Here is a 25,228-nt window from a genome sequence, read left to right as displayed (position 1 = left end):
TTAAAATCCCAACAACACTGCTACACAGGGTTTATTTTATTCCCACTGTGCCGCCATCTGGTGGCTCTCAGTATGTACATAATCCTTAAAGACCACAAAGTCCACTTTTATTATTTATTTTTATATCGATTTTATTCAAAACGACCGATAGCAGCATATAATGAGTTAGGACTCCTAGAACTTTTATAGATGTAGAACTAAGTCTCCTTGATGCTTAGCTGATCAGATAAATAAGAACAACTCGAACAGCTCGTGAGGGGCGTGGTCAGCAGGCACGCGCTCCCCCCCAGAATGGACGCAGAAAGGTACTAAGCTGCCCTGATTAGCAGAGATGGGCGTGGCATTAAGCGTCCAGTAAATACAGGTGTAGTGGAGTCCCGTCGTTCCCGCAGCCGCCCAGTTTAACAGCCTCGGGTGTCACGATCGGTCCCGTTAGTCTCGTGCATCCGTCGTATTTAGGTGCCATGCGGGAGCGCGCGAGTCGTTTGTAAAGCCTCTGTATAAAACAGCTCGCGCGGCGACGGCAGCGTTTTGATGCACCGCTGGCATGTCACGCTGTGGACCCTGATCACCTTGGTGAAGGACTGTTTGAATGGGAACACATGAAGGGGGAACGATGTCGGAACAGGTAAGGGTACCTACCGGACCTCCGACGCTCGGTTTCTGTTGGCATCTTTTAGGCATGGTACCATAGTGGTGCAGGTACACACCCTCTTTCTTCAGCACGCGCGGGCAAGCCAGCTTTGTTTAGATTAACCTTATTATGTCTATAACATGTTATAGTTTGTTTACAGTAATATATATGCATGCATATATATTATATATATATATATATATATATATATATATATATATATACTGTACATATGTAGGTGTGTATGTCTAAGTGTGTGTGTATATACATATGTAGGTGTGTATGTCTGTGTGTGTACATATGTAGGTGTGTATGTCTGTATAAGTGTGTGTGTGTATATACATATGTAGGTGTGTATGTCTGTATAAGTGTGTGTGTGTATATACATATGTAGGTGTGTATGTCTGTGTGTGTGTACGTATGTAGGTCTGTATGTCTGTATAAGTCTGTGTGTGTATATACATATGTAGGTGTGTATGTCTGTATAAGTCTGTGTGTGTATATACATATGTAGGTGTGTATGTCTGTATAAGTCTGTGTGTGTATATACATATGTAGGTGTGTATGTCTGTATAAGTGTGTGTGTGTATATACATATGTAGGTGTGTATGTCTGTATAAGTCTGTGTGTGTATATACATATGCAGGTGTGTATGTCTGTATAAGTCTGTGTGTGTATATACATATGTAGGTGTGTATGTCTGTATAAGTCTGTGTGTGTATATACATATGTAGGTGTGTATGTCTGTATAAGTGTGTGTGTGTATATACATATGTAGGTGTGTATGTCTGTATAAGTCTGTGTGTGTATATACATATGTAGGTGTGTATGTCTAAGTGTGTGTGTGTATATACATATGTAGGTGTGTATGTCTGTGTGTGTGTACGTATGTAGGTCTGTATGTCTGTATAAGTGTGTGTGTGTATATACATATGTAGGTGTGTATGTCTGTGTGTGTGTGTGTGTACATATGTAGGTCTGTATGTCTGTATAAGTGTGTGTGTGTGTGTGTGTGTATATACATATGTAGGTCTGTATGTCTGTATAAGTCTGTATGTGTGTGTGTATATACATATGTAGGTGTGTATGTCTAAGTGTGTGTGTACATATGTAGGTGTGTATGTCTGTGTGTGTGTGTGTACATATGTAGGTCTGTATGTCTGTATAAGTGTGTGTGTGTGTGTGTGTGTATATACATATGTAGGTCTGTATGTCTGTATAAGTCTGTATGTGTGTGTGTATATACATATGTACTGTAGGTGTGTATGTCTGTATATGTGTGTGTGTGTGTGTACATATGTAGGTCTGTATGTCTAAGTGTGTGTGTGTATATACATACAGTGCTGGCCAAAAGTATTGGCACCCCTGCAATTCTGTCAGATAATACTCAATTTCTTCCAGAAAATGATTGCAATCACAAATGCTTTGGTATTAATATCTTCATTTATTTTGCTTGCAATGAAAAAACACAAAAGAGAATGAAAAAAAAGTCAAATCAATTATCATTTTACACAAAACTCCAAAAATGGGCCGGACAAAAGTATTGGCACCCTCAGCCTAATACTTGGTAGCACAACCTTTAGACAAAATAACTGCGAGCAACCGCTTCCGGTAACCATCAATGAGTGTCTTACAATGCCCTGCTGGAATTTTAGACCATTCTTCTTTGGCAAACTGCTCCAGGTCCCTGAGATTTGAAGGGTGCCTTCTCCAAACTGCCATTTTGAGATCTCTCCACAGGTGTTCTATGGGATTCAGGTCTGGACTCATTGCTGGCCACTTTAGAAGTCTCCAGTGCTTTCTCTCAAACCATTTTCTAGTGCTTTTTGAAGTGTGTTTTGGGTCATTGTCCTGCTGGAAGACCCATGACCTCTGAGGGAGACCCAGCTTTCTCACACTGGGCCCTACATTATGCTGCAAAATTTGTTGGTAGTCTTCAGACTTCATAATGCCATGCACACGGTCAAGCAGTCCAGTGCCGGAGGCAGCAAAGCAACCCCAAAACATCAGGGAACCTCCGCCATGTTTGACTGTAGGGACCGTGTTCTTTTCTTTGAAGGCCTCGTTTTTTTTCCTGTAAACTCTATGTTTATGCCTTTTCCCAAAAAGCTCTACTTTTGTCTCATCTGACCAGAGAACATTCTTTCTCAGGTAAGTTTTGGCAAACTCCAGCCTGGCTTTTGTATGTCTCTGGGTCAGAAGTGGGGTCTTCCTGGGTATCCTACCATAGAGTCCCTTTTCATTCAGACGCCGACGGATAGTACGCGTTGACACTGTTGTACCCTCGGACTGCAGGGCAGCTTGAACTTGTTTGGATGTTAGTCGAGGTTCTTTATCCACCATCCGCACAATCTTTCGTTGAAATCTCTCGTCAATTTTTCTTTTCCGTCCACATCTAGGGAGGTTAGCCACAGTGCCATGGGCTTTAAACTTCTTGATGACACTGCGCACGGTAGACACAGGAACATTCAGGTCTTTGGAGATGGACTTGTAGCCTTGAGATTGCCCATGCTTCCTCACAATTTTGCTTCTCAAGTCCTCAGACAGTTCTTTGGTCTTCTTTCTTTTCTCCATGCTCAATGTGGTACACACAAGGACACAGGACAGAGGTTGAGTCAACTTTAATCCATTTTAACTGGCTGCAAGTGTGATTTAGTTATTGCCACCACCTGTTATGTGCCACAGGTAAGTAACAGGTGCTGTTAATTACACAAATTAGAGAAGCATCACATGATTTTTCAAAGGGTGCCAATACTTTTGTCCACCCCCTTTTTTATGTTTGGTGTGGAATTATATCCAATTTGGCTTTTTGACAATTATTTTTGTGGTTTTCCATTGAAGACAAATTAAATGAACATTTTAATATCAAAGCATTTGTAATTGCAATCATTTTCTGGAAGAAATTGAGTATTATCTGACAGAATTGCAGGGGTGCCAATACTTTTGGCCAGCACTGTATGTAGGTGTGTATGTCTAAGTGTGTGTGTGTGTGTGTGTACATATGTAGGTCTGTATGTCTGTATAAGTGTGTGTGTGTATATACATATGTAGGTGTGTATGTCTGTATAAGTCTGTGTGTGTGTGTGTACATATGTAGGTGTGTATGTCTGTATAAGTCTGTGTGTGTGTGTGTACATATGTAGATGTGTATGTCTGTATATGTGTGTGTGTGTACATATGTAGGTGTGTATGTCTGTATATATGTGTGTGTATATACATATGTAGGTGTGTATGTCTAAGTGTGTGTGTGTATATACATATGTAGGTGTGTATGTAGGTGTGTATGTATAAGTGTGTGTGTGTACATATGTAGGTGTGTATGTATAAGTGTGTGTGCGTGTGTACATATGTAGGTGTGTATGTATGTGTGTGTGTGTGTGTGTGTACATATGTAGGTGTGTATGTATAAGTGTGTGTGCGTGTGTACATTTGTAGGTGTGTATGTATAAGTGTGTGTGTGTGTGTGTGTGTGTGTGTGTGTGTACATATGTACATATGTAGGTGTGTATGTATAAGTGTGTGTGCGTGTGTACATATGTAGGTGTGTATGTATAAGTGTGTGTGTATGTGTGTGTGTATACATAGGTGTGTAAGGTCTGTATAAGTCTGTGTGTATATATATGTAGTTGTGTATGTCTGTATGGGTGTGTGTGTGTGTGTGTGTACATATATAGGTGTGTATGTCTGTATGTGAGTGTGTGTGTTTGTGTGTGTGTATGTGTGTGTGTTATATATTGTGGATGATACATAATCATTTTCATTATCTGCTTCATCCTGGTCAGGATCACTTTGAGAACCCAGAAAACACTGGGCACAAATCTGGGATACCCTGGACTAGGCGCCAATATAGCCCATATGTTGTAGGGCTTTGAGCATCCCTGACATAGCCAATCATGTCTGTATAGATGCAGCAAAGCAATGACACTAACATGATAATGACATGAGTGTAGCAGCTGCAGTAGTGTTATTGGGATTATTAAATACTGTCTGACTAGAGCTATTTCCTTCATCCGTGTGTGTGTTAATCTTTTTGATTACAGGACGCTGTTGACTTTATATTTTACACATAGCTTTGACATGAAACATTTAAAATCCCAACAACACTGCTGCACCTGCTACACTACAAGTAGAACAACAAATGCCTTGTTTTAACCACGTTATTTTTACTGGAGTGCTTAGAACGGTCCACCATGCAAACAATATCTGGTCAGTGTGGGTTTATGAAAGTTTCTCAAATTATAAATAGGGTACTGAGAGGGTGATAAGTGTACAGAGGAACATATGGACTACAGTCAGTAATTGTATACCCACAAAGTTTATCAGGATGGTGTGTGTTACTTATAAAATACTCAAGGAATGTACGTATGAGATGACTGACCTAATGAATCATGTTCATTTATTCGGTTGTATTAAAACTTTTCTTTCATTTATTCGTTTTCACTAATCAGCATCTTCATGGTCAGGGTCAAAGTGGGTCACTTGTTCACTTGTATCAATCTTGGATGGAAACATTAAACAAATTAAATGGAATGAACAGACAAAACTGGTCTATTGGAGTGAGAATTGAACCCGGGTCCAGGACCCATAATGCTGGGCAGCACCACTCTGCCAGCTGGGCCACCGTGCCCCCAGATCCCGAATGTACTGTAATTGATGTAACTTGATTTTGCTGTGCTTTATGAATTGAGAAGGTTACAGTTACAGAACGCATGACGTCTGTTGAGCCTGTTGTACTGAGGATGCTGGGATGATGATTAATTTATTAGTCAATTACAGTGAGTGTAATTTCATGTGTGTGTGTGTACTGGGTATCTGGTGTAACATTGGTCCAACTCAGTCCCTGGCACACCTGCAGTGCCAAACCTGGGTTAATTGTTTTATTAATATTAATAGCAAATGTGACTCCTGTGATCAGTAAACACACCATGTGCATCTTGGGTTCTGTGTTTTGTTTACAGAAGAAAATAATGGGACTATGATGCCAACTAAAATTAGGTTTGTGCCATCCTAGTTTATACTGGGGCAGAAACGTTGTGTATGTGGGGAAATATTTGTATTATTATTATTATACTACCACTATGCGAGACAATTCAGAAGAATTGTTGTAACTTTGCCTGCGGTGGGTGGCACGGTGACTCAGTGGGTAGCACTGTAACCTGACAGCAAGAAGGTCCTGGGTTCGATTCCCAGGTGGAGCAGTCCGGGTCCTTTCTGTGTAGAGTTTGCATGTTCTCTCCGTGTCTGCTTGGGTTTCCTTCGGGAGCTCCGGTTTCCTCCCTCAGTCCAAAGACGTGCAAGCAATGAATGTAAGCAGTGTGTTAGTGTGTAAAACATGACGTTAAAATCCTAATAAATATTTGCTTGTGTTAACAGGTTTATGGCTTGACTTTATCCGCTGCGCCCCCAATTCGCAGAGGAAGCACGCCGCTACCAGTAAAGCACCTGCTCAGACGGGAGGAAGCGGTCTCGGAGGATTATGACTGGATGCCAGGGCTGGATGAGCCCGTCGCTCCACCCAGCAGCAGCATCGATAACCAGGATACGCCGCTTCTTTTAAAAGTTCCAGAGCAAAAGTACCATGGGCCGCTGCGAATCGTCTTGCTGGGACAGAACGGTGTTGGCAAATCCTCGTTGGCCCTCTCTCTCGCTGGTCTGTCCGACAGATCACTTTCGATCGATTCTGAAACCCAAACAACAGGTAAAGATGTGCTTCTGGTTCTATTTATTTCAGTTTTATGCTTTAAGCAGCTCATTTATTAACTTTGTGTGACTGTGTGAAAGTATTCAGACTCCTTGACTTTTCACACACATTATGGAATGAATTTAGATTGGATGTAACTGCCGCTTGTACTCGTCAGTCTACATTTAATATTCCTTAATGAACAAGTTGCACTACAAGTTTTGGCAGTTGTATTTCATTCTTCATGGCAGATCCTCTGAAACTCTGCCAGATTGGATGGCAAGCGTCTGTGAACTGCCATCTTCAGCTATCTCCGGAGATGTTTGATGGGCTTTAAGTCTGGGCTTTGTCTGGGCCACTCAAGCACATTTAGAGTTTTGCCAGGCTGTCATCCAAGCTATGAATCATTCCAAGCTTCCTTTATTTCACCGGTAGAAGCCACTGATATACACCGATTAAGCATAACATTATGACCACCTTCTTAATATTGTGTTGGTCTCCCTTTTGCTTCCAAAACAGCCCTGACCCGTCGACGCATGAAGTCTGACACCTTTCTAACAGAACCAGCATTAACTTCTTCAGCAATTTGAGCTACAGTAGCTCGTCTGTTGGATCGGACCACGCGGGCCAGCCTTCTCTCCCCACGTGCATCAATGAGCCTTGGCCACTCATGACCCTGTTGCCGGTTTACCACGGTTTCTTCCTTGGACCACTTTTGATAGATACTGACCACTGCAGACCGGGACACACCCCACAGGAGCTGCAGTTTTGGAGATGCTCTGACCCAGTCGTCTAGCCATCACAATTTGGTCCTTGTCAAACTCACTCAAGTCTTTACGCTTGTCCATTTTTCCTGCTTTTAACATCAACTTTGAGGATAAAATGTTCACTTGCTGCCTAATATATCCCCCCCACTAACAGATGCCGTGATGAAAAGATAATCAGTGTTATTCACTTCAAGTTTTAGATATTGTTTTTTTTTCCTTGCCCTGTTTTGGCCCCCACAACTTGACTGTGAAGTTCCAGAGATAGTGAACCTAGTGATACATAGATGCATTTTACACCATCCTATGTGCACTCTCGAGAAGAGGGCGTGTCTAAATCCTTACATACCTTAAAGTGCTCCTACTGAGGCGCCTTAATTCAAAGTGATAATCTGACTGAATAACGAGGGAGCGTCCGATGCTTCCTTAGCGGTGAAGGCAATCCCAGCATTCATTGCATTGTGGCACAACTTTTCTCACAAAAAAATTACAATCATGGTGGACAAATGCAGAGCAACCAACAGAGTTCTTTTAAAATTTAAACACATTCTCATTGATTTTTAATTTAGGTGTAAAGGTGCACATGTGTGGGTGCCCAGGTGGCGCAGTGGGATGTTCCACTAGCACACCAGTGCCGAGATTTTGAACTCTTCAGTTTGAAACTTGGCGTTGCCACAGGTTGGCTGGGTGCCATCTAGCGGGCATAATTGGCAGGGACTGCAGCAGACATGTTTCTGCTAGGGCGGGATGACTGGACTGTGTGGGTGGGGTCTTCAAACGCTGTGTAGAGACCCTGATTTGCAAATAGAGAAAAAGCAGTTGAGGGTTCCGAAGAAAAATTGTTTCGCTAAGGGCTGCATGCGGGTCGGAGAAGGCGTGAGCAGCAATATACCCACCTCGACTGCAATCAGGGATCCACCAGCAGCGGAAGACAAATTGACTATGCTAAATTGGGAGAAAATGCATAAATAAAAGTAAGCTAAAACAGCGGTGACGTAATTGCCATAATCGCTGTCTAATAGTGGTGCATCTAAATAATCTGCCTTATAAGTTTGATGTCTTATTAGAATCCTCTCTACTTAGTCAGCTCACTAGGTAGGCAGTAGGCAACAAGGCAGCTCACTAGGTTTTGGAACACACCCACGTGTTTAATCAATTTAGATTGCAAGGAGAATTCAATTGTAGAAGCATCAATGATAATTAAGGCAAAAATTGATGCACCGGACTACAATTTGGAGTGTCGGAGCAAAGGGACTGAATACTTTTGTCAAAAGAAGATTTTCGTTTTTGATTTCAAGAAAATACTTGTGTTAATAATTGATTAAGTGGAGCACCGTGGGTGAAAATGGCAAATCAACAGTACAATAAACTGTACTAAAAGTTAAAGGGTCTGAATACTTTCTTAGTCCACTGTATATGTTTCTATGAAGTGTATTCCAGCCTATTAGCTCCCAAGAACATGTTACAGTGGCATAGATGGTAGACCTGGTGCTGCAAGACAAATTGAGTCCTGTGGACCTGTGTTCAATCTTTGCCTTAGGCTACAGTCTGATAGGATGCTGTGTAATGTCATATCCACTATTGTTTCCTTCAGGTACTGTACAGTAGGTGCCTTACTTTTTCCAAAAACAAGCAAAGGTTGGATTGGCTGCTTTAGTTACAGTGAGTAAGCGAGGGTTCGCTCGAGTGTGTAATGATGCACGATGGATTGGCAATTTGGCACGCCGTCCATTTCCAGTGTTTCCAAGCGGTTAGTAAAAATAAACAATGGGACGTCAGAAGGTCATTTATTTTAGAACTGCATGCTTCAAATCAGCCACATAAATCGTCAATTTTTTCTTGTGACCAGATTTAATCTTTAAAATAATTATAGATGGATTATAGCTCCTAGCTGGATTGAAAAAGGCTGAAGGCAAAAGCATGTATGAATTAACAGACTCCTACATCAGGCATGTGAATTAAATGAGGTGAAAAATAATGTAATGTTTTATTTTTAAAGAGCATGACCTTTATTCACAGCTTGTGTACACTTTTTGTTTGTTTTGTAGATGAGGGCTATCAGCGAAGGGTGACAGTAGATGATGAAGATAGCTCCATTTTGGTTTATGACAATTGGAAACAGGTAAGTCATTCATACATACATACATGGATATTTCATTTGTCTTATTGCGGACAGGGGCGGTTCCGAGCCTTCACTTAGTGAATTGAACCCACTGAATGGGATAAAGCAATGTTAAAACAGACAATTAATGAATGAATGAATGAATGCTGAAACTAATTAGCTTCTGTATGGTGTGACCAAGAATGTATTAACAGTGCTGAGTCAGTATGTTCAGAACATGTGTAGTAGTTGTTTTGAACCTGCTATGCACTTATTTAAAAAAAGAAGCTGTATTCATGACTATTTCTGAAAGCATCTGTGAAAGCTTTTTCTATTTAGACTAATTGTTTGGTTGATTAGTGTGAGGACTGAAAAGGCTAAAAACAGAAATCCTGTTGTTAGTTCTTTTACATTTTCTTTCTTTTAAAGAAAAGCCTTTCATTCTGATCATTCATTTCACTCAGTTTACAGAGATTGCTGGGAGCCGTTATCACATTTTATCTTGGTGTATCAAAACTACTATCATTAGTTTGGTAAAGGTTTGATAAATTTATAGATTCTAACACTTCAGGTTCTCCTATAAAAACAACTAAAGCAGCTGGAGCTTAGTGGTTAAGGTACTGGACTAGTAATCAAGAGGTCGCTGGTTTAAACCTCACCACTGCCCTTAACCCTTAACTGCTTAGACTGTAAGTAAATAATAATAATAATAATAATAATAATAACAGAGGAGTCAGTGTGCATTAAAAATCCTCATGATCAATTGCCCCCCTACTGAATTGTTTATTTACATTTACATTTTGTAGTAGTTTTAAGTGTTTAAGATTCTGGACTGTGATTTTTTCCCCTACATTTCAGTATTTCTACATTTCTGTAGTGTTTGTGAACATGGTGCTTCTATATTATTTAGAAGTCATCTACATTCTTTACATCTGACAAACAATCGATACGCCAGGCTGTTTTGTCTAATTCCAAGAACCATTATCAGCATTGAAGTGTTTACCTGCATCAATAATCCTAACTAGGAGAAAACACAACACAAACGCAGATGCACTTACTAAGATATTTGTGTTTAAAACCTCAATTAAAAAAGAAAATACAAGTGCAGAAAAACACGCTAGCACACCAGAGCTGACATCTAGAACTCATTGGTTAAAATCTCAGCTCTGCTACCAGCTGGCTGGGCGCCTACATGAACAATGATTGGCTCGTTTGCAGGAAGTCCTGACCTCTGCTGGCTGATTGTTGGTGCCTGCACAGAGTCGAGGGATTATGTGGATCAGGGTGTGGTTCTCCGTACGCAAAGCTGATCCTCATATGAACTCACCTTGTGCTGGTGAAAAGATGCAGTCGGCTACTGCACACGTGTCGGAGGGGGCGTGTGTTAGTCACAGCTCTTCTCAGTCAGGAGTGGAGGTCAGCATCAGTAGATGGGAAGCGGAATGCAGTCGGGTAGTTGGATATGACTAGACTGGGAGAAAAATTGGGGACGAGGGGTGCAAAAAAATAAAAAAATACAAAATAAAATACAAACCCCATTCTTGGAAAAATTGGGACAGTTTGTAAAACACAACAAAAACAATGGTCCCTTTATTTAAGTGACAGATTTTAAATTTGACACCTGCAACATGCTACACAAACTCAGGACGGGGCAATTTGAGAATGAGAAAAGAAACATTTCACAATAAGCATGTACTTTCGCACCAGATAAGGGAATCAAATGCTCAGTCTTTGCAAGCAGAGGTGGGTTGTGTGGTCACAACTTAGGGGGTCTGAATACTTTCTGATTCACCCTTATAGGCCTGAACTGCCGTCCTGGGCAGTTGTAGCCTAGCGGTTAAGATACTGGGCTAGTTATCAAAAGGTTGCTGGTGCAAGCCTCATCACTGCCAGGTTGCCACGGCTTGGCCCTTGAGCAAGGCCCTTTAACCTCATTTCCTTAGACGATATACTGTCACAGTACTGTAAGTCGCTTTGGATAAAAGCGTCTGCTAAATGCTGAAAATGTAAATGTGTGTGTGTGTTTGCATGTTTGGCTGCATGCTTAATTGCTAATGTGTGTGTGTGTGTGTGTGTGTGTGTGTGTATGTGTGTGCACAGTGAAAGCTGCTTTTTTATGTATAAGATGGAATTTTGCAGATTTGAGCATTTTCATTATAGATTCTATGAAGCCGTTTATCACGATTCATAATCGCTGGTTATTAAACTGTCAGCTTTGCTACAGACTTGTGCATTTATACATATGCAAATACCTACATTATATCCTCACACTCAGCAGGATGAATGCACTGCGGTGTAGACACACACACACACACTGTATAAAGCACACTGACTTCCCCTGGGTATTCGAAATGCTTCTAACAGCAGGTCGGTGGAACCGTTTTAATAAGTTATCCACTTTCTTAAAATAGCCGCATATACTTACACATGTAGTAAAAAGCATCTCGTCCCTGCTCTGTCACCACTGCTGCATGTTTCTGCTTGACCCTGTTCATTCTGACCATCACATCATATCAGATTGAAGGATTAAGGAGCTCATTTTCAGACGTCCAACCTTATTAATCGTGGAACGCAGACTGCGGTTCATTCTGAAGCAATTATTATTAAGCCCCGACCTCTCTGAAGGATAGGGCGTTGTCAGTGTAGTGAGGACTTTAACAGACGTTTGGATTGTACTTCCAGCATTTCGAATCACTTGGAATCACATTGGAATGGACAACAGGCAACACGCTTTCTGACACACCATTATTCACTTGTACGACCTGCTCAGACAGGATACTTTAATCAATAGTGTACACCAGTGTACACCCTGCCAAGTCTGTTTATTTATTTCACCATTCATCTCAGCAGTAAGGGATTGGCGCCCTGACCAAGGTATTCCTGCCTTGCACCCAGTGTTTCCTGGTGAACCCAAACCCACCGCGACCCTGCCTGGAATAAAGCAGTTGATGAAATGAAAGGAATAAAACAGATATCTAAAATATTGACACTTGGTTGGCACACTGGTTTAATGTGCTAACCCACCATCACCGGGATCTTGAGCTATTGAGTTTGAATCTCAGCTGTGCTACCGATCTGGCCGGTCGTCCATAGAAGGAAGCCGAATGGGTTCCTCATTGCTGCTGCAAACGCAACCTCTGCTGGCAGGGCGGGGTGCCTGCATGATGGGTGGATGACTCACTGGGAAGCATAGTGTGTCTTTTATGTATTTGATACTGTTGACTATGAGACTCATGTCAGAGTCTGTGGCTGTTCTTGGTTAGAGAGGGTTGGTGCTAGAACGGGTAGATTGAGAGGAAAAGCCGAAAATGCAAAGAACAAAACCTTTAATGCATTTTATGCCAGTGGGAGGTCACAGGAAGACTTGCTGAAGTGTTTCCTCAGTTAATATTTCGTAGTCTAGCATAAGTAGACAGCAGAACAAGAAAACAAATTTGCTGAAACCCTGATAGAAGCAAAAACATGTAGAAACCAGAACTTTTTTTGTGCACGGTTGTGTGTGTGTGCTTACTTTTAAATAAAGAAGGGGGTCTTTAAACAGACAGTAGTAGTTCATTCTGCCACTGTTGGGTTACGCTTCACTGCTTCGCCTGTAGAGTAGTTGCTTGCAAACTTCAGAGACTGCACAGCATCTGCATTGCAGTAAACGCTCCCAGCACTGCATCGTTGGGCCAGGATAAGGATGAGGAGGAAGCTTCAGTGCTCTGGCCACTGACTCGATACAGATGTGATTCTTATTTACAGTTTTTGTGATTACCTGCACTGATTGGGTTATAAAAATGTGTCTTGGTTTGTTTAACAAAGGCACAATTTAAACGATCAAAATAAATCATTAATTAGTATTAATAATAATTAGAAAGCACAGTAGCATGGCGGATAGTGTGGGCATCTCACAGCATCATGGTCCTGGGGATTTGGGTTTTAACCTTATCTCCAGACAGCGTCTGTGAGAGGTTAGTCATGGTCTGTTTGTGTCCATCTGAGAATTACAGTTTCTTCCCATGTGACAAAAACATAAAGTGCTTTGAGTAAGTAAATGTGTGTGTGTGTGCTGTGCCAAAGATAGATTTTTGCCCCATCCAGTGTCTCATATAGTGTTTTATAATAATAATTATCATCATTTTAAGCATATGACATAATATATGGGACATAATCCTGTCAGAAGAGCTTAGACTCTAAGACATGGCCTTCACAAGACAGCTGAAAAAATTCTGTGGTACCAAGACATTACCAGCAGGTCTTTCAGCTTCTGCACTTTATGAGGTGGATCGTCCTACAGGGCATTCACACCTTTTCAGTGTGTTCTTATTACCCCACTGTTATATTTTACTTAAAACCCAGACATAACATACTTTAGAATTGCTTTTAATATAGTGTCCAAACTAAACCTGAACCTGTAAGCTAGACCAGGACTGCTGGTAGAATTCTAAATACCTGGCAACCCTGTGTGCAACCCTGTTTTCTAGTCTGTTCAGCTTCTTTCTTTCGTCACGGTTCAGTTTCTTTTTCTTCCGGTGATTAGATGTGTGACAAAGACTTAACACACTAGCACATGTTTCTGTATGATGTGTGGAGCTCCTATTCACAAGCAATTCAAACATTTTATAGTTTTAATAAGCGCCTGAAACAAGCCGTGCATTTTCATTCACTGTGCATCTGTGGTCTACTCATTAGACGCAGTATTAATTAGGGTGGTTTGTGGTTTGGGACAAAACATGCTGATTAAAGAAAAAATCTGTCTGGAACTGGCTGATCAGTACAAAATTCTTTGTTTCTTTTGTATTGTTTTCAAAAATGATGTTTTGCATCTGTATTTGAATCTTTTTAGAACTGGTTCAAATCCAGCCTCTTCTATGCAGCCACTGTTGGACCCTTGAGCAAGGCCCCTAACCCTGTGTGCTCCTGGGGCGCCGTACAATGACTGACCCTGCGCTCAGACCCCAGCTACCAAAAAAAAAGCTGTGATATTTCGTTGTACTGTACACGTGTAGGGCGGCACTGTGACTCGGTGGGTAGCACTGTCGCCTCACAGCAAGAAGGTCCTGGGTTCGATCCCCAGGCGGGGCGGTCTGGGTCCTTTCTGTGCGGAGTTTGCATGTTCTCCCCATGTCTGCATGGGTTTCTTCCCACAGTCCGAAAACATGCAGTCAGGTTAATTGGAGACACTGGATTGCCCTATAGGTGAATGTGTGTGTGTGTGTATGTGTGTCTGCCCTGCGATGGACTGGCGCCCCATCCAGGGTGTTTTTGTGTACCTTGCACCCATTGAAAAGCTGGGATAGGCTCCAGCTCCCCCCCGTGACCCTAATCGGATAAGCGGTTAAGAAAGTGAGTGTGTGTACACGTGTACATGTATATATGACAAATAAAGGCATTCTTACATTTACGTTTTAAGCATTTAGCGGACGCTTTTATCCAAAGTGACTTACAGTTCTGTGACAGTATATTGTCTAAGCAATTGAGGGTTAAGGGCCTTACTCAAGAGCCCAACAATAACAACCTGGCAGTGATGGGGCTTAAACCAGCGACCTTTTGATTACTAGTCTAGTACCTGCTAGGCTACAACTGCCCTAAGAACTCCATTCTTTTTCTCTAATAGTTTCCTCATTCATAATTGAAATGTATAATGTACTGTACTCCATACACTTCTCCATTTTTCCTGCTTTCAAGACCTGAGCGTTCACTTGCTGTCTGTTATATCCTCGCCCTTGACAGGTGCCATTGTAAGCAGATTATCAGTCTTGTTTTTGCCGTCTGTTAGTGCTGTTATCATTGTGGGAGATCAGTGCGTATTGTCACTATGCCCAGCTGTTGTACAGCTGTTTACAGCCTTCTGATAATAACTATGAATGGAAGGTATAGCACAGTCTCGGTCTAGATTTTACTAGCATCTCCTAGCAAGCACGTCGTCTGTCGGGTATCGATGCACAGACGGGACGCCGCGTCTTGTTTGACAGCAAAGCAATGGGTCGCGTTTGTGGATTTGTTTGTGTGTTTCTTGTAGTTGTGTCAGCAGAAGTGGCCGCTGTGAGAAGTGGGGGAGGAGACGGTTGGACAGCTAGGACCGTGTGTGTGTGTGTGTGTGAGGGTTGGAAAGAGCTTGAACAGGATGACTGCACACATGTACAGATGGTCTCTTCCAATACATTTATGTTTACATGATTAACATGAATTCAGAAAAACCATAATTAAATTTTATTTAGGTTTATAAAATTGTGGATTCTAAGAACATACAGAAATGCTTCATTACCAGTTGATCTTCTGCCACACACGGATCATTGAATTCAGGTTTTGCTCAGATGAGCATTTTAGATCCAACTGTGACCCAGTTTAGCTTCCAGGCGCCTCCTGCTAGCCTGTGTGTTTTTTCATGATACCATAATTGTGTTAAAGCTTCTTTTGTGTAACCTTAAACTCACCTTCAGTGCTTTATTTTTGTTTTATCAGACCACACAACCCAGCTCTAGTCAAATTTCCAGTATCTTCTAGCAAACATCAGATAAAGAAAATGCTAGTTTCATACGTTACTGGCACAGAGGTTGAGAATTCTTTTGTAAATCTTTTAAGCATGATTTTTGGAGAATATTTGCCTCTCTAACTGTCCTCTTCATAGTACATGAAGGAAATACGCCAATCAGGCATAACATTATGCTGCCAAAACAGCCCTGACCTATTGAGACATGGACTCCACTAGACCCCTTAAGGTGTGCTGTGGTATCTATCACCAAGACGTCAGCAGCAGATCCTGTAACTCCTGTAAGTTGTGAGGTGGGGCCTCCATGGATCGGACTTGTTTGTCCAGCAAATCCCACAGATGCTCGATCGGATTGAGATCTGAGGAATTTGGAGGCCAAGTCAACACCTCAAACTCGTTGTTGTGCTCCTCAAACGGTTCCTGAAGCATTTTTGCTTTGTGGCAGGGCGCATCATGCTGCTGAAAGAGGCCACAGCCATCAGGGAATACCGTTTTCATGAAAGGGTGAACATGGTCTGCAACAATGCTTAGGTAGGTGGTACGTGTCAAAGTAACATCCACATGGATGGCAGGACCCAAGGTTTCCCAGCAGAACTTTGCCCAAAGCATCACAGCCTTGTCTTCTTTCCATAGTGCATCCTGGTGACGTGTTCCCCAGGTAAGCGACCTGCATGACCCTGTCACCGGTTTACCACTGTTCCTTCCTATATTTCCTTAGTATGTAACTAAGCTTTAGCAATATGAATATCCATATTTTGTCATGCCTATGTAGCTACGATTGAGTTTGAGTGTGTGTGTGTGTGAGAGAGAGAGAGAGAGAGAGAGAGAGAGAGAGAGAGAGAGAGAGAGAGAGAGAGAGAGAGAGAGAGAGAACGAATGAATACTAAGGTGGGTGGACACTGACAGATGGCCAGCGCTGCCGTAAGCAGGACAAAGCCCTTCAGGTTTGGGTGTGTAAATCCATCTTCTGATGAGAAGACCTTTTATTTTTTCAGGCGTTCTCCAGAGAGCTCCGTCCCTCTGTACACTATCGATCGCTCATCCCGTTTACCCTCCACTAGCATTACATTATGTCTTTGAAAGCAGGAAGCATCTTCTTCATCTTCCCTGAACTTTACTTTTCTCTTAATGGGGTTTTGGCAGGTTGCTTGGTTGTGTCGCTTCTCTCTCTTGTGCAGGATCTTTCCTTTCCACCTGCCCTCCCCCATCAGAACCGACCTGAGATTACAACACCCCCCTCACGTTCCCTCCAGAATGCAATCCAATTGGTTGTGAATTTTTGAGGCAGGTCTCCAGAGGGCTCTGTGTTCACCTTCAGGCCAGGTGATGTAAGACAGGATAAAATAGATACAGCAAGCCTGTCAGTCCCTCTGCGCCATTCACAGACTTACAAGGAAAGCTCCGGGGAATAAAACCAGCGTCAGCATTTTCTTCTTTTTTTTTCTCTCATTTCAAGCAGTAGAGGCCAAAGCCAGGGGTCAGAGGAAGTAGCTGCATTTTATTTCACTTTGCCTGTCAGCACCCAGCCTGACAGAATTAATTCTATGACTCTGTCAAGTGTGATAAATCTGTTCATGTGGATCTACGCTGGGGTGAGGGCAGAACACACCTGAGCTCAGCATCTGTCCGCTGGGACGATGTACGGAGCCCATGTCCTTCCATCTGCACATTTTATCTTATTAAGTCTCACTAGTGCTTTTTAACAAAGTGAAAAATTAAGTCCAAGTTCCACTGTGTCTTTGTTTTATGTAACGGGCGATGGACAGAATAATGGAAACCCTTAACTCAAGGTGCAACAGTCAAGCCTTTGTGCTCTTTATTGGGCCAAACTGGCTTTTCAAATTCAGTGAATTGTTCATTGGTTTATTTACACATGGTGTGTATACATGCAAGGAACCACTCACTTATTCACACCTACTGTGAATTTGAAGTAGTTAGTCCAGTTTTTGGGAGGTATCAGGCAACCAAAATAATCTACTAATATAGAATCTAAAAAGTTGTGTATAAAAAAATCCCTTTTAAAAATTAATCAGTGAACATAGAAATGCAACGTACAATTACATTCATGAATACAAAACGAGCAACTAAGGCTCAAGGGCCTTGCTTGGCGTTGAAGGGACTTAAACCACGGTGGGGCTTAAATACGGTCAGATGATCAAAAAAGACGAACATTACAGTTGACTGAATTGAAGAATATAGTAGCATGATCGTGGGTTCTTACAGCCATGTATCAGCTGAAGAACAAAGAACAGAACTGTGGGCCTCCCTTTATACTGCTCTAGTCACGTACAAAGTTTCAGCACTTCCTCTACTTTTAATTCCATTCCATTTGGAATTCATTAATAACTGCTCTGTAGCTATGCAGTATATGTAAAACTCAGGTTACCTTCAACCTGTCAAAAGTGTTTGTACTTTTTCGAATTTATATTGTTGCAATTATTTTTTTTTCTTTTCTTTTTTCTTTATAGTGTGTATTTGATTTGATTTGATGTACAATGCTACTGGGACTCTAATTTCCTTCGGGATCAATTAAATATCTATCTATCTATCTATCTATCTATCTATCTATCTATCTATCTATCTATCTATCTATCTATCTATCTATCTATCTATCTATCTATCTATCTAAAGCTATTCTGTGGTAACTAGTGTTTCCTATCTCGTTACAACATCTTGCACTGACTTGCTTATCTCTGTACTTTCCACTCCAGCTGCGCTCGCTCAAGAAACAATATGACTATGAGGATTTAATGCACAAGCAGCATAATACTAACATTCAGATTATACTAAGCATAAAATCTAACCTTTGCATTATAGGTCAAATTTTTTATCCAGCTATTTCTGAGGTACTCTTGTAGTGGAGCAGTCCTGTATGCTAGCCCACTGCTCCGAGCTTCGAGCTGTCAGGCTGCCTTTCTGAGAATCAGACAGGCATGAGGCAGAGAGTTCGACAGTTTTTCCTTAGTTATGTTGCAAATTCAACCTCCGCTGGCTGGTTGGGGTGCTTGCTCAGTTGGTGGATGATTTCTGGAGGGCATAGTGTGTCTGTCTGTGCTGTGAGATTCAACCTCTGGCAGGTGAAGAGAAGTACCCTGTGACAGCATGCAAATCTGAGGGTTGCTTGCTAGTCTTGAGAATTGTAAATGACTAGATTGGGAGAAAAAGGGGAGAAAAAAAAACCCTTTACTGTTTGGATTTTTTTGTACTTTGTTCCTGACCTGTGTTCTCTGATTGACAGGACCTTTCCGCCCTGCAGTGCGAGGTCTGCATACTAGTCTTCTCGGTGACGGACCGTCGTAGCTTCCACCGCGTGGCTCAGCTGCGCCTGCTGCTGAGAGAAGGCCAACCCAACACTCCCTTAATCCTTGTGGGCAACAAGAGTGACCTGGTGCGCTCGCGTGAGATCAGCACAGAGGGTAAGGTCCACAAATAGGACAACCTGATCTGACCTGTTTGATTTTTAATGACTCCCTTAGCGAGGCGCCTGCTAATCAGCCAAAAATATAAAACAGAGATCATATGTGCTGTGGTTCTGGTGGAGAAATACTCATTTTATTTATGAAGCACTGCTGGTCAGTGGTGACCCACATCATTTGATGCTCCATCTATTATTGACATCAGTTCTTCTGCTAACAAATAATAATGAATCATTTAAGCTGAAAAAAGGATTTTTAAAGCTAGGCTAAAGCATTTGGACTTCATCTATGTTTTTTCTAAGTACAGTTATTTAAAACATCATTACACCACCACCGTCTGTGGATTCATGCTGTTTAGACCAAAACACTGACTCTTCCTTTTGCAACAGAAATGTCCCAGTGGAAATTGAATTGCCAAGCTTTTTATATGGAGGATTTAGCAAATGCAGGGTTAGTTCCCATATAAGTACTTACTGAAGAGATGGGTCATTAGTATTCTTTTAAAGATTGTACAGGTGCCCAGGTGACACAGTGGGATGTTCCAAGTTGAATCTTAGATCTGCTACCGGTCGGCACAATTGGCATTGCCTGCAGCAGACAAAACTGGCCACTAGTCTGCTGGGTGGGAAAAGACTGGACTAAAAAGGCAGCTGTATAGGGACCCTGGTTAGTAGCCTGAGGTGTCTGTACAAAAGTGAAGGAACACAGAGATCAGTACGTGACTCTCCATGCGCAAGACTGGCCTCACGTGCAAATCCATCGAAGTACAGGCGAATAAGAAGAGGTCGGTGGACTGCACATGTGTTGGACGGAGTGTGTCAGGCAAATATACAGTGGTGTTCAAAAAAATAGCAGTCCAACACCATTAACCTGACAAATCACTGTTTTTAGTAGAAGTGATATTTCTACATAGCAAAATATTCACTTGAAAGTGTAGTAGAGTAATGAAAACAAAACAAACCCAACAATTAGGACATGCATGCCGCTCATTCTGAGTAATCGAAGCATTGATTAAAAGGGGGTTGTTTAAAATAATAGCAGTGAGGAATTCAATTGGTGAAGTCATTCATTCTGCAGAAGAACGAGTGTCAATTTTGGCCCTTATTTAAGGTAGAAGGGTGGCAAATGTTTTACAGGTTGGTCATAGCACATTTCCTTCTGAAATATTGGGTAAAATAGGTTGTTCCAGACATTGTTCTGATGAACAGTGTACTTTGATTAAAAAGTTGATTGTAGAGGGAAAAACATACAGAGAAGTGCAGCAAATTATTGGCTGCTCATCTAAAATGATCTCAAATGCCTTGAAGTGAAAACCAAAACCTGAAAGATGCGGAGGGAAGCATGGAACTACTGTTCTAAAGGATCGAAGAATAGCCAAAATGGCAAATACTCAGCCAATGATCACCTCCGGAAAGATCAAGGAACATCTGAAGTTACCAGTGAGTACAGAAGATGATTAAGTGAAGCCAATTTACCAGCTAGAACTCCTTGCAAAGTCCCGTTAAGAAAAAGACGTGTCCTGAATGGGTTAACATTTGCCAAGGAACACATTGACTGGTCCAAAGAGAAATGGCTCAACATTTGTGGACTGATGAAAGCAAACTTGTTCCTTTTGGGTCTAGTGGCCGTAGACAGTATGTGAGACGACCCCCGAGCACTGAATTCAAACCAAAGTTCACTGTGAAGACATGGTGGTACAAAATGATGATATGGGGATGTTTTTCATACCAAGGTGTTACGTCTATTTATCACATACGAGGGATCATGGATCAGTTTAAATATATCAGAATACTTGAGGAGATCATGTTGCCCTATGTCAAAGAAGAAATGTTTTTAAAATGGGTGTTTCAACATGACAATGACCCAAAACATCTTGATCACAGACAAACAAGATTGAGGTAATAGAGTGGCCAGCCCAATCCCCTGACTTCAATCCCATAGAGAACTTGTGGGCTGATGTCTGAAACACGTTTTTTGAGGCAAAACCGAACTGTGGAATGTAGTCTAATCATCCTGGACTGGAATACCTGTTCAGAGGTGCCAGAAGTTGGTCGACCCCATGCAACACAGATCTCAGAAAAAATTGTTATGCCACTAAATATTAGTTCAGTCATTTAAAGTAAAGTGAAACCTCAAACATTTTTTTCAGTTTATAGATCATTTTCTATAAACTTTTTTTTAAAAACCAAGAGTTTTTAAAGAAAAATGCTGCACTGCTATTTTTTTGAACAGCCTAATATTTATTTTTCTTAACTTTCTGTAAAGGATTAACACAAACTGGCTAAATTTTGTTAATGTTCTGATTTAGAATTGAAAGTGTAGTATTTTCAGTGCATTTGCATTTATGGAAATAAAAGTTATTATAATGAATTTGTGCTTTATTCGCTTTTTTAAAATCCCTGCTATTTTTTTGAACACTACTGTACCCTTCTCGGACACTAATGGGGTCCTTAGCAGTGGAAGACTAATTGGCTACAATAAATTGGGAGAAAAAGTGTGAAAATGCATGAAAATAAAATACTAAAAAAAGATTTGGCACAAATGCCTACAGACACTTCAAAGTCTTGTGGAAAGCTGTACCAAAAGAGAGGGGAGGACTCCTTATTTATGCCTGTGAAATGTGTTATCCTACAAGGTGTACTTTTGGTCAAATACTGTATTATGTTGAGGGCAGTTGTAGCCTAGCAGTTAAAATACTGGACTAGTAATCAGAAGGTCGCTGGTTCCCCACCACTGCCAGGTTGCTGCTGTTGGACCCTTGAGCAAGGCCCTTAACCCTCAATTGCTCAGACTGTATACTGTCCAAGTACTGTAAGTCGCTTTGGATAAAGGCGTCTGCTAAATGCAGAAAATGTAAATGTCTGATTTCTACCAGTCTGTTGGACTTTATGATGTCAGAAATCCTTGGACTGTCATTGGTGCTGTCTATATTGTCTTAAGAAACCAATCCAAAGAAAAGCTGCTGTAAAAATGAGCTCAAATCTGAAACCTCTTTAGTTCAGAGTCCTAAAGAAGGCCTGAGCTTTTCTCTGTTTTAACTCCTGATTCCTCTTAGGAATGACTTAAAAAGTGACCTCGGACTTAAATCAGATCCAGGGTGAGCACCCCTTGGAACGAGACTAACAAACCCCCATCTTTATACAAACCGGTTTGCCATATCCAACATCTCAAGGTCTTCTGAAGACTCTGGTTAGGTGGATCAGGTGTGACAGGTTTTTTTTGTTGGAAAACAAATGGGTTGGTGTCAACTCAATTATGGACTGGAAATGTCATCTAGCAGCCGCGTACGTAATACGACGTAGCAAGCCGCGCTGCTTTCTATTAAATATTAATCCTGGCTGTCAACAGTCTTGCCATGCAGGGGATTGGTTTGCTCGCTTGAGATTAGCTTTCAGCCACAGAGCACTGGTGTTACTTACTATCTTCATGCATCTCGTCTTTCTTGCGCTAACACCTTGCACTATCTCTCAGGTTAGCATCTCTGTGTGAAATAACTAAGAGTAAATAAGAGAAATGAGGATTGGCAGGAAATAATCCTACTCTTTGGTACAGCATTTAAAACTTATGGAAGCAAGAAAGAGAAAAAAAAGAGTTGGGACTGTTTATACCTCTGTACTTTGCATATTCTCTTCTTGTGGATATTGTAGCGTGGATATATTTAGTAACCATCTTTCTCCTGCTATCAAAATTTTACTATATATCCCAATGCGCAGTATAGCTTAATGGAACACACGCAATCTCATAAACATCCTTCCCTCCGAGCTATCTTGGAGGAAGAGCGATTAAGAATACGAGTCTGTATTTACTCACTACGCCACATGGCATCTCTGTTTCAATAACTTGAGTAGATGTGATATTTACTCACCCACACAAGCACATGGGCAATAAATCTACCGTTTCTTTCTGAGAATCTAGCTCGCAGATTTTATGACTACGTTCGCCGGGTGACTCGGATGACCTCGCCCAATCTGTACCCCTGCTTATCTCACTTGCCAGTTCCTTCTCTTCACTTGTAGGCAGCTGGCATGCTGGGTACTCGCACTCGTCTTGCTGAGTCAAACACTGGTTTCTGTCCAAACATCCTCTTCTTTCCCACCTTCGCTCACAGCTCCATCACATTTGCATGTCCTCAGGGATGAGGAGAATACTACGAGAGCTTCTTCATGACTGAATACCCAGTCCTGAAAATATACAGCAAGCTACCATAGAATTCATCATACAGAGAAGCATATTTGGAAAAGAAGGACCCAGGTCATGCTGCTCCGAGCTAGAAGCAGCTTTGCTTGGTCCATGATAGAAACAGCGCTGTTAAATCTGCTTTATTTCAGCTGTTGTTTTGCTGGAACACCCATGTGCATCCATTTAAGAAATTGGCTGTAATTTTCCTATATTTTGTAATTATTTTATCTATTCTACTGGCATCAAAACAGCCAGTAAACAATGCCAAGGCTTGGGGAAAATACTATTGTTACCTGGCTCTCATCATTGAAGACAGTCATGGAGAGCTGGAAGCTACACCACAGGGTGCTCAATTCACGTGCAGTGACTGTGGTGGCTGTGACTTGGGAAGTAGAAAATAACAAATAAAAAAAAAAACAGCTGTAAAAATCCTGTATTTCACTCCTTGTTGGTTTGTTTTTCTTCTCAGAAGCCCACCACTGCGCGATGATGTTCGGCTGTATGTATCTGGAGCTGTCAGTCTCGCTGGAGCACGGCACTAATGAGCTGCTGGAGGCAGCGGTGAGGGCTGCCAGGGGCTATGGACTGGGACCGGGGTGGGCCGAGCAGGCACCTATCAGAGCCCGGCGTGAGAGCATCACCACCAGGGCCAGGCGCTTCCTGTCAGGGCTGGTGCCGCGCTCGCACCACGGCCGAGAGCGCCTCCACGATCAGGAGCGACACAGAGGCAGGTGCATGTCGCGCCAGAAATCTCGCTCCTGTCATGATCTCAGCGCCCTGATGTGAAGGCTGAAGTGGAGATGGGGAAGAGAATGGGAGAAGAGACTGGGATAATGACAGAGCGAGGGGAAGCGAATATCAAGCCACTTTTGTTTTTTACATACTGTCAGTGCATATCTCCACTGTAAATTTTAATATTTCTTGAGTTACTATCTGTAAACTAAAAACCTGTATTAATAAGCATTAACAACAATATGAAAGCAAGCAACAAGATATTGAAAATACATACATCATATGTAAGGTCAGGGTGTTCTCAAGACAAAAAACATAATTCAACATTCAGTCAGAATAATTCAACATTCAGTCAGAATAAAATAAAATTAATTCAAAATAATTCAACATTCAGTCCTAATAAAACAATATTCAGTTAAAAAAATCAACATTAAAATTTAAAATAAAACATTCAGTCAAAATAATGTAATATTCTCAGGTGACACAGCGGTAAAACACACTAGCACACCAGCTCTGCCATCTGCCTGGGCTGGGCGGCCACATGAAAAACGATTGGCTGTTGTTCAGGGTGGGATGAGCCGGACCAGGGTTCCTCATAACTGGTGTAATTACGACCTCTGCTGGCTGATTGATGGCGCCTGTGCAGAATTGGGGTATAATGCTGATCAGGGTGTGGCTCTCCGTGCACAAGGCTGATCCGCATATGAACTCGCCTCGTGCAGGTGAAAAGAGGCAGTCGGTACTGCGCACGCGTCGGAGGGGGCGTGTGTCAGTTGCGAAGCTCCTCAGTCAGAAGTGGAGGGTTGTATCGGTAGAGGTGAAGCGTAACACAATCAGGGTAATTGGATACGACTATTGGGGGGGGGGGGGGGGGGGTCAGAGAAAAAGAGAAAAAAATTCAGTTCAACATTCAGACAAAATAAAACATTCAGTCAAAATAATTCAATACTTGTTTCTCATTGGAAATAAATGGATGATTTTAGAAATGCCAGTTATTGTAACCTTGGAAAAAAAAAAAAAAAAAAAAAAAAAGCTTCTTATTTTTTTACAGTAAATATAATGAAGCCGTAAAGGCCAGGAGCGGTAATGACAGTGTTAACTTGTGAAAAATGGAATGTGCACTGTCAGTATATTAAATAAGAAAAACAAAAGTGGTAGAATTTGTCCTTGCTGTATTAAGGCAGACAAGGTTTAAAAAACAAAACAAAACAGGTATTTAGAGGAGGGTTTAGTACGACCCCTTCCTG

General features: G+C 41.7%; 1 protein-coding gene across 1 annotated transcript; it reads left to right on the top strand.

The window, feature by feature from the left end:
* The first annotated feature begins 616 nt into the window (after window positions 1-616).
* On the top strand, window positions 617-24,166 carry rem2 (RAS (RAD and GEM)-like GTP binding 2). The gene is made up of 5 exons (XM_062992974.1): window positions 617-628; window positions 6,008-6,332; window positions 9,127-9,200; window positions 18,893-19,070; window positions 23,719-24,166. Exons 1-5 carry the CDS (start codon window positions 617-619, stop codon window positions 24,033-24,035), a joined length of 906 nt encoding a protein of 301 aa, XP_062849044.1. The 3' UTR covers window positions 24,036-24,166.
* Window positions 24,167-25,228: the final 1,062 nt, after the last annotated feature.

This window comes from Trichomycterus rosablanca, chromosome 4 (genome assembly GCF_030014385.1).
Source record: "Trichomycterus rosablanca isolate fTriRos1 chromosome 4, fTriRos1.hap1, whole genome shotgun sequence".
In the NCBI taxonomy this organism is placed as follows: Eukaryota; Metazoa; Chordata; class Actinopteri; order Siluriformes; family Trichomycteridae; genus Trichomycterus; species Trichomycterus rosablanca.
Note: the sequence above shows the minus strand (reverse complement) of the source record. Positions and strands in the feature narration are given on the sequence as shown.

What these genes read in the sequence shown, in the direction of transcription:
- rem2 (XM_062992974.1), top strand. An exon ending in TTCTGAAACCCAAACAACAG is followed by an intron (nt 6,333 to 9,126) that starts GTAAAGATGTGC and finishes TTTGTTTTGTAG; the next exon opens with ATGAGGGCTATCAGCGAAGG. An exon ending in TTTATGACAATTGGAAACAG is followed by an intron (nt 9,201 to 18,892) that starts GTAAGTCATTCA and finishes TCTGATTGACAG; the next exon opens with GACCTTTCCGCCCTGCAGTG.